This window comes from Palaemon carinicauda, chromosome 24 (assembly GCF_036898095.1).
Source record: "Palaemon carinicauda isolate YSFRI2023 chromosome 24, ASM3689809v2, whole genome shotgun sequence".
NCBI classification, from domain to species: Eukaryota; Metazoa; Arthropoda; class Malacostraca; order Decapoda; family Palaemonidae; genus Palaemon; species Palaemon carinicauda.
This window is the reverse complement of record NC_090748.1, coordinates 85,504,950-85,515,881: the sequence shown is the minus strand read 5'-3', so window position 1 is coordinate 85,515,881 and position 10,932 is coordinate 85,504,950. Positions and strand designations below refer to the sequence as shown.

Below are 10,932 nucleotides of genomic sequence, written 5' to 3'. Positions count from 1 at the left end.
CTCCTCAACATCCAGATCTTTGCAATGATAATGTTTCTTTAACTCTATAAGACTCCTTTGAAATTTTAGGCGGGATTTTTTATTACAAATTTACATGTTATGTGAGTAACATTATGAAGAAGTGTTTCAATTCTTTCATTCTACCTGGTTTCGAGCATTATTCTCCTGTCTGGCCTTCAGTTACGGAATCTCATCTTGATTTGTTAGACAAGTGCTTACGGTCTATCAAAGTTCTTGTTCCTGATCTACATATTAATTTTTGGCACCGCCGTTCAGTTAGTTCTTTATGTATGTTGCATACGATTTTGCATAATTTTGGACACCCTTTGCATTCAGATCTTCCTAGACTGTACCATCCTGTACGTAGTATTAGTTATGCAGTGAATACTAATAGTCATGCATTCTCAATCACAAGGCTCAATACTAGATAATATTCTATAAGTTTTATTCCAGCTGTGACCTGTGACCTGATTGTGGAATGATATTACCAATCTGGCAGTTGAATCGTTGGAGGTTCAAAAGATCAAACTTACAGCAAGAGTTTTTTTTGTTGTTGTTGAACAGGTTGACTAAGTCTCGTTTCATAGCTGATATACTATATATGTACTTTAACGTTGTTACCGATATCAAGATAGTTTATTTTTTATTCATTATTTCTCATATGTAGTTTATTCATTATTTCTCATATGTAGTTTATTCATTATTTCTCACATGTAGTTTATTCATTTTATTATTTCCTTTGCTTAGTGGGGTATTTGCCTGTTATAGCCCATAGGCTTGTACTATCTTGCTTTTCCAACTTGGGGTGAAAGCCCTCAGGGCAGTAAGCGTCCAGCATCTACAACTGAAAAATTACCAACCAGCAGTAAATGGGTATCGATATGTGATTATGTAAAAAATAACAATGACTTACTAAGAAAGCAGAAGTACCACCTTTAAAGGGCAAAGTGTTCCGTGAAAAAAATCCACCCTATATACATGTACATATACTGTATATAATATATATATATATATATATATATATATATATATATATATATATATATATATATATATATATATATATATATATATTATATATATATATAAATATATATATACATATATATATACATAATTATATATCTATACATATATATACACACATATATATATATATATATATATATATATATACATATACATACATATATATATACATACAGTATATTTACACTTATATGTACATATACATATATATACGAATTCTTCAAAGACAACCAATTTAAAGTTCTTTGAACTCTAATGTCAGAAAGAAAAACTTACTACATACAGTCAAAAAGTTCTAACGAGGAAAAAAACCTCGTAAGACTTGCTTTCAGAAAGAGGGAATGAAAAAAATAACTCATAAACTCTGGAGCGAGAACTCAAAATGGACCAAATTTGAAAGTGCCTCCCTAGGGAGATTCACAAATGCAGTCGTCAACGTGCCAGCTAGAAAGGTCTTTAGACTACCACTAAAGATTCTCCTCCTTCTTCCATTTCTTGTCGGCAAGGAAACATAATTAACGATCCTTGAAATTAAAATTATCATAATTTTCAGTACTATTTCAATATGCTTGATAAACCAATGTTGTTATGAACAATTTGTTTTTGTTGATTTATGAAAATTCTGGATTAATTTTCCTTACGTGGATGTAAGATGGTCTGCAGTAAAATGTAAATGACAAAGCGAAAGGAGACTTAGAAAATTTATTTACTCATGTAATATTAAAGGGATGGAGATTTACCAGCCCCACGAGTCAAATTTGACTCCTACAGAGATGGCCATTTACCAAAGTAAACACTACTTGCATACATATATTCATGCTCATATATAAACATAATTGTCTGTCATTTACATCTGTAACTTTACATTCAAAATCATAATACAAAATACTTGTAATACTCTATATTTTTATAATTTACAGAAAATATCTTAACTCTCCCTGTTTCGTTTATTAGTTTGAGGCACCGGCAGTGTCGCATGTTGAGAGACTTGGTAGTTTTAATTCTGATTTCTTAAATGATAAATGACTTAAGTGTTATTATCATGGTTTAGGATACACACTTACATGAACCATTTTAGAGGAATTTGGTTTCAAATGTACTAGTGGGTTACTTTTAATTCAGATAATTTTAAACTGTTATTAGTAACAGGGACTATTTTCTTATCTCAAGTAAAATCAGAATGAAATGGACCCAAGAGGAAAGAAGTATTATTATTATTATTATTATTATTATTATTATTATTATTATTATTATTATTATTATTATTATTATTATTATTATTATTATTATTATTATTATTTATTATTATTATTATTATTATTATTATTATTATTATTTGCTAAGCTGCAACTCTAGTTGGAAAAGCAGGATGCTATAAGCTAAAGGGCTCCAACAGAGAAGATAACCCAATGAGGAAAGGAAATAAGGAAATAAATAAAATATCTTAAGAACAGTAACCGCATTGAAATAAATCCTTCATATATAAACTATATAAAAAAAGGAAAAAAAGAATAAGACAAGAGGAAGAGCAATAAGATGTAATAGTGTGCCCGAGTGTACCCTCAATCAAGAGAACTCTATCCCAAGACAGTGGAAGACCATAGCTAAAGAGTCTCTTTTACCTTTACCAAGAGAAAAGTAGTCACTGAACAATTACAGTACAGTTGTTAAACTCTCGTTTCATTATAATATCCATCACAGTCTCTTATCAGGAACACGGGCACAATAGTAAATTAGAAATAAGACAATAATATACTTTACCATCAACATATCAAATGATATGCAACATGAAAATTATTAAAGCAAACACAAATGTCTATTCACGCAGCTAACGAAGCTTTATGTATATCGTATTTACGTTACTTTAACTCTAATGTCCACCAGAAATTTCAGACACTTCTCATGGTTCCTCCGTTGTGTTATAATGAAGTGAGATATCGGATGAAATTGTGCCACTATCTCTTCTCTCTATCCCATTAATTTACATTTACTAACTACAATATATAAAAATTGTATATATATATATATATATATATATATATATATATATATATATATATATATATATATATACATATACACATATATATACATATATATATATATATATATATATATATATATATATATATATATATATATATATATATATACACACATACATATACCATGGCACTTCCCCCAATTTTGGGGGGTAGCCGACATCAACAAAGAAACAAAAACAAAAAGGGGACCTCTACTCTCTACGTTCCTCCCAGCCTAACAAGGGACTCAACCGAGTTCAGCTGGTACTGCTAGGGTATCACAGCCCACCCTCCCAAATTATCCACCACAGATGAAGCTTCATAATCCTGAATCCCCTACTGCTGCTACCTCCGCGGTCATCTAAGGCACCGGAGGCAGCAGCAGGGCCTACCGGACCTGCGTCACAATCGCTTGCCATTCATTCCTATTTCTAGCACGCTCTCTTGCCTCGCTCACATCTATCCTCCTATCACCCAGAGCTTCCTTCACTTCATCCATCCACCCAAACCTTGGCCTTCCTCTAGTACTTCTCCCATCAACTCTTGCATTCATCACCTTCTTTAGCAGACATCCATTTTCCATTCTCTCAACATGGCCAAACCACCTCAACACATTCATATCCACTCTAGCTGCTAACTCATTTCTTACACCCGTTCTCACTCTCACCACTTTGTTCCTAACCCTATCTACTCGAGATACACCAGCCATACTCCTTAGACACTTCATCTCAAACACATTCAATTTCTGTCTCTCCATCACTTTCATTCCCAACAACTCCGATCCATACATCACAGTTGGTACAATCACTTTCTCATATAGAACTCTCTTCACATTCATGCCCAACCCTCTATTTTTTACTACTCCCTTAACTGCCCCCAACACTTTGCAACCTTCATTCACTCACTGACTTACATCTGCTTCCACTCCACCATTTGCTGCAACAACAGACCCCAAGTACTTAAACTGATCCACCTCCTCAAGTAACTCTCCATTCAACATGACATTCAACCTTGCACCACCTTCCCTTCTCGTACATCTCATAACCTTACTCTTACCCACATTAACTCTCAACTTCCTTCTCTCACACACTCTTCCAAATTCTGTCACTAATCGTCCAAGCCCAAGCTTCTCTTCTGTGTCTGCAACCAGTCCAGTATCCTCCGCAAACAACAACTGATTTACCTCCCATTCATGGTCATTCTCGTCTACCAGTTTTAATCCTTGTCCAAGCACTCGAGCATTCACCTCTCTCACCACTCCATCAACATACAAGTTAAACAACCACGGCGACATCACACATCCCTGTCGCAGCCCCACTCTCACCGGAAACCAATCACTCACTTCATTTCCTATCCTAACACATGCTTTACTACCTTTGTAGAAACTTTTCACTGCTTGCAACAACCTTCCACCAACTCCATATAACCTCATCACATTCCACATTGCTTCTCTATCAACTCTATCATACGCTTTCTCCAGATCCATAAACGCAACATACACCTCCTTACCTTTTGCTAAATATTTCTCGCATATCTGCCTAACTGTAAAAATCTGATTCATACAACCCCTACCTCTTCTAAAACCACCCTGTATTTCTAAGATTGCATTCTCTGTTTTATCCTTGATCCTATTAATCAATACTCTACCATACACTTTTCAACTACGCTTAACAAACTAATACCTCTTGAATTACAACACTCATGCACATCTCCTTTACCCTTATATAGTGGTACAATACATGCACAAACCCAATCTACTGGTACCATTGACAACACAAAACACATATTAAACAATCTCACCAACCATCCAAGTACAGTCACACCCCCTTCCTTCAACATCTCAGCTTTCACACCATCCATACCAGATGCTTTTCCTACTCTCGTTTCATCTAGTGCTCTCCCCACTTCATCTATTGTAATCTCTCTCTCATTCTCATCTCCCATCACTGGCACCTCAACACCTGCAACAGCAATTATATCTGCCTTTATATATATATATATATATATATATATATATATATATATATATATATATATATATATATAAACTATATATATAATATATATACATATAAACTATAATATATATGCATATAAGCTATTATATATATATATTATATATATATAAAATATATATATTATATATAATATATATATATATATATATATATATATATATATATGATATATATAATATATGTACTTTATATATATATATATATATATATATATATATATATATATATATATATATATATATATATATATATATATATATAATGGGTTCGTTGCTGATTGGAACAGGAATTGAGGAATTATGCCGCAACCTTGGATAAACGCAGGGCCCTTACTAAACTAACTTTAAGCATAGGCTAAGGTAATTAAGTTCCGTAGATGTAGGCTTAGTTATGTATGCCATTTACAGCACTTAAGCATGTAGGCCTATTCTAGTTCACGTAACTTTCTTAATCAAATAGAATGCATTAGAACGATTTCCTACCCGGGGCGTGTTCCAAGATATGGTCCATTCGGCTCTCCCTTAAATACAGCACTGCAGTGGATTTAATTAGGCACGGCGCTAGGACCTGGCAGGCCATTCGGTAAGCAGGCGTAAGGTGGGTGGAGGGCGCGGCAACGTGTTTTGTAAAATGCGGCACTGCAGTGAAGCATTTGGAAATTTAAAAATTCTAAAAAGTCAAATGACTTCACAAATTCCATTTCACTGGTGAATTTTTATGGCTGCCATAAAAATGTTTTGAAACCAGTTCCTGGAACGTAAATAGAATGGGTAAAACATTATTATTCGCTGTGGTCATGATAACTTACGATCAATAGACATTGTGCCTGTTGATTACCCTGTAACTGTATGCATGTGGGTGGATAAAAATTGTTATGATAGGATATGTCCATTGATGCTAGACTATAAGTTCCTCTTGGTAGAAGAAGGATTTGCAATAGTCTTTCAAGAAGTTGATTTTTTTTCGGAGTATGACAAGAGTGTCTTTTGACAGTCAAGATACTACGCTGTATGATTCTTCAATTACTTGAAGAATGAATTTAAAAAATAAATCTTGTGCGTTCAGCAGAGCCTGAAGCATTTAGTGTGGAGTGGGACCGGATAAGCAGTCTTTAAAGTAAAGTAACAGTCCGATAATTTATGTAATATTTCTTCCAATATTAAAATTATTTCAAGTGTTATTGACCGTCTTTACAACCAAGGGTAACATCACACACACACACACACACACACATATATATATATATATATATATATATATATATATATATATATATATATATATATATATATATATACACACACACACATATATATATATATATATATATATATATATATATGTATATATATATACATATATACATATATATACATTTATATACATATATTTACACATATACAGTATATAAACATATATACATATACATCCAATGGACGTTTAACAGCAAATTATACAATATAGAGTACAATAAGATAAATTGAGCATCAAGATTAACAAGGGTATTGTTGCACCCCTGGATAAGAATAACCTTATATTGGCCGTCTATTAAAGAATAAGTACCATGACTCCTCTTGTAATCAGGATTGGATATCCAAAGTATTCTGATGATTTGTTATGCTCCATACAACAAACAAATCATGTCAACACGAAACTAGGTAAGGATGGTTTCAAGTTATTGGGCCTAATTATTATTATTATTATTATTATTATTATTATTATTATTATTATTATCATTATTATTATTATTATTATTATTACTGGCTAAGCTACAACCCTAGTTGGGAAAGCAAGATGCTATAAGCCCGAGGGCTCCAACAAGGAAAAATAGCCCAGTGATGAAAGGAAATAAGGAAATTAAACGATATAAGAAGTAATGAAAATTAAAATAAAATATTTTAAAAACTGGAACACCACCAAAACAGATATTTGATATATAAACTTTAAATTGACTTATATAAGCCTGTTCAACATTAAAACATTTGCTGCAAGTTTGAACTTTTGAAGTTCTACTGATTTAACTACCCGATTAGGAAGACCATTCTACAACTTGGTCACAGCAGAGTTTTCAAATAAGCAGTAGCAAAATTGTACAATAAACTCCCAGTAGACATTATAAGGACTGAAATATAAAGTTCTTCAAGAAGAAGTTGAAGACTTTTTTATGTTTTGGGGTGTTATGATTAGGTGGATTTGATTATCATAATGGACATCGTCGTTTACTTTTTCAAATATTTCATATTAAAGAGTTTACACGGCAAAACATCATGTGGGTTCCCAAGCTCTTCGAAAATCTATTCGTTGAGAGAGAGAGAGAGAGAGAGAGAGAGAGAGAGAGAGAGAGAGAGAGAGAGAGAGAGAGAGAGATTAGGCACCAATTTCTTCCAGGCCTTCTAGTGTTTAAACACAATAACACATGATAAATATCATTCTGGGGGAAACACTTCTGATAAATAAATAATGACGAAACTATTTCCTTTAATGTTCTAATTAATGTAAGACAGGATAAATCACTGATCTTAAATAAAAATTAATATTTTCTTGAAATGTTTTTTTCTATTTTTTAAAGTGAAACTTACAACATCCATTGTACCCATCTATTAATGCCGTTAGCCAAGATTGTATACTGATACACAATTAAACGAGATCACAGACTAACATATAAAGTAAGCAACATTAATCAAGACAGACTCAAATAGAACTTCTAACATAAAAATGTTGTCCAAATACTTTTTAGAAACACCTTTGGTAATTTAAGTATATATCAATTACTATATGAAACACAGACCACAAAATGTGGCCCGTTCATTTCAATGAAATATTACTTGCCACGAACCAATCCAATAACGAACAAATCACACGGAGATTAACAATGGATATAATCACCATTAAATAAATAAGTCAAATTGGTTCATCAAGTAAAGGGTCTAGCTCATCGAAGGCTTTGGCATCCAGACTCGAAGGACTTCGAACAAAACTATTCAATATTTCAGTATTTTTAACCAAAGGTTTGAAAAACTTGTGCTTGTGGCCCTTTCGCTTCTTGGTTATTTCGTTTGGGATTACAACTGGGGTTGAAATAGCTGCTTCTTTCAGTGGCGGAGGAGAGTCCGAACTGCTGTGATTCTCTTGCAAACTCTTGTTAAGGTCGTCAAGAACCGCGATAGTCTTTGAAATCTGCATGTGTAGTTGAGACGGCTTGTTTACTTTGATGATTGCTGCGTCGCTTTCCACTGGGACATCCTGTGAGCAAGGATCTATAACAGTTGATAGACTGGAGACTGAGAAACTGCAATGGGGGCCAGGAAAATTGATTGGGCCAAGAGACTGTGTCATTTCTGAATGTCTCCTCTTTTTAGGAACCACCGGAATATGTTTGACGCTGTTTGATGGAGCCCAAGAAACCTTCCTCTTTGGAAAAAATGAATCACCTTTACCCCAAGATGTCAAATCTTGATCAGACTTCGACAGTCGTGGATTATACCCGTATGTTTTAGGGCTATTTTCCAGAAAAACACTACAAGTCAACACATGATCACGACTGAATCTCTCTGTTCTGATGGTGTCGAGTGAACTGGAAGAACTCTCACTGACATTTGAGTTGTTGCTGTTCTGACGAAACCTGAAAAGGAGAAAAATAATTAATATCTCCAGCTATATTGAAATGATAAAAGATCCAGAAGTTGTTTTCCGAGGGATTTGATAATTCAGGATCCATTCATGACTGGGATTTGCATGAATTTAAACATGTTACTTTTCATCAGTCGACAGCAGTTTCCCTAAATAAGATTCAAACTTTTTACCAAGTGCAAGTATTTTTTCCATCAAATAAAATTAAAATACAAACCTAGCTCTGGGCTTCAGTGACAAGAATACAGATAACTGAAAAATAAAACTGTATTATAAGTGCGACGTGAATAGAAATATAAAGTTTTATTAAACACTGACAAAATACCAATGAGTAACAGCATAAAAGGGTATACGCTATAGAGCAAGAATCCTCACCCCATCCGTGTACTAACCAAAGATGATTAGCCTCAAACGTCATAAAGTGTCTTCCTTCCCTCAACTGACCTGATGCAAAAACTGCAGTGAAAACCCTTAAACCTTTCTCTGCTGTAGGTCCTTACTATAGACCAATAGCATCAGGGTGTCGTAGGCCCCATGTTTATTATTATTATTATTATTATTATTATTATTATTATTATTATTATTATTATTATTATTACTTGCTAAGCTAACAACCCTAGTAGGAAAAGCAGGATGCTATAAGCCCAAGGGCTCCAACAGTGAAAATAACCCCGTGAGGAAATAAACTAAAGATAATTATTTAACAATAAAATCAAATATTTTAAGAACAGTAGCAACATTAGAATACTTTTTTCATATATAAACTATAGAAACTTAAAAGAAAAAACAAATGGTAGAGAAATAAGATAGAATAGTGTGCCCGAGTGTACCCTCAAGCAAGAGAGAACTACCCCAAGACAGTAGAAGACCATGGTACAAAGGCTATGGCACTACCCAAGACTAGAGAATAGTGGTTTGATTTTGGAGTCTCCTTCTCTTAGAAAAGCCGTTTACCATAGCTAGAGTCTTTTATCCTTACCAAGAGGAAAATAGCCACTGAACTGTTACAGTGCAGTAGTTAACCCCTTGAGGGAAGAAGAATTATTAGGTAACCTCATTGTTGTTAGGTGTATGAGGGCAGAGGAGAATATGTAAAGAATAGGCCAGACTCTTCGGTGTATGGGTAGGCAAAAGGAAAATGAGCCGTAACCAGAGGAAAGGATCCAATGTAAATTTAGTACTGTTTGGCCAGTCAAAGGACACCACAACTATCTAGCGGTAGTAGCATTGACACTGGAAGCACTGCATACGAGTACGAGAGTTCTAACGATAAAACAGCTTAAGGACAGCCAGGGTTAAACCTGATGACAGCAGCACTGGCCGCGAGAATAAGTCCAATAGTCTTTTCCACGGTGACCGTCACGTCAATAAAGAGGCTAGGGTTGAAAAGGGAGGTCTGTGGGATAGAGGCTTGCAGCGGACTTCTGTTTATAATGAATTAGTCAAGATTTGGGACATCTAGGAGACTTCCTCATTGCGTTCAGAAGGACACCATCCATTTTACCCATGAAATCATTTAATTCAGGACAAAGGCCGTGATGTGTGCTTTCAAGGCAAACAGTTATATGCTCAGATGTCATTATGGCCATCCATATCTGTTTAATTTTAATTTTTTATAGGGTGTTTGTTTTCAGTTCCAGTTTCATCAGAATATATGTTCACCAGAACGTCACCCTGGCAAGCCCAAAACCCCACCATGGCCTCTCCAGTAAACAGTTGAAACTCACGGTCCCGGGGCTGGGATCGATCTGCCGCCATGCGAATGCTAGGCAAACATGATACCACTGTACTAGCCAGAAGGCTTCTCCAACTGCAAAAAGTTCTTCTCTACTGAATTGTAATATGTCGTAATATATCAATCAAGTTCATTCCACAGAACAGTAAATCTCCTCTCACTATATTGCAATGCTTTTATGGTTGGATATATCACCTTTACCTTTTTACAACAACTATTTGTCTCACTCCTTCCTTCATAATTCATTCATCCAACACAGGTCATCTATTCAATCACAAATAGCCAACCACAGCATCTTGTTTGTTATACAATCTACTCCTGGTGCCTTTCTATTCCTTAGTTTCTTATTTGACCTCTTATGTCATCAACTATCACTTCACAAGAATTCTCACTCTTGCACTGAACATTTTATCTTCTTGTACCTTCAATGAAAATACTTAGTTCCCTCATTCATGATTGCATTCACTTCAGACAGCATCTCTCCACTTTTATGTCT

The 10,932-nt window shown here is 34.3% G+C and overlaps 1 protein-coding gene across 1 annotated transcript; it reads right to left on the bottom strand.

Annotated features, from left to right (window-relative positions):
* Positions 1-7,534: 7,534 nt before the first annotated feature.
* On the bottom strand, positions 7,535-10,459 carry LOC137618458 (uncharacterized). Its single transcript, XM_068348622.1, has 2 exons — positions 10,364-10,459; positions 7,535-8,725 (listed from the first exon to the last, which is right to left on the bottom strand). The coding sequence occupies exons 1-2, from the start codon at positions 10,457-10,459 to the stop codon at positions 7,973-7,975; spliced, it is 849 nt and encodes a 282-aa protein (XP_068204723.1). The 3' UTR covers positions 7,535-7,972.
* Between the last annotated feature and the right edge of the window lie 473 nt (positions 10,460-10,932).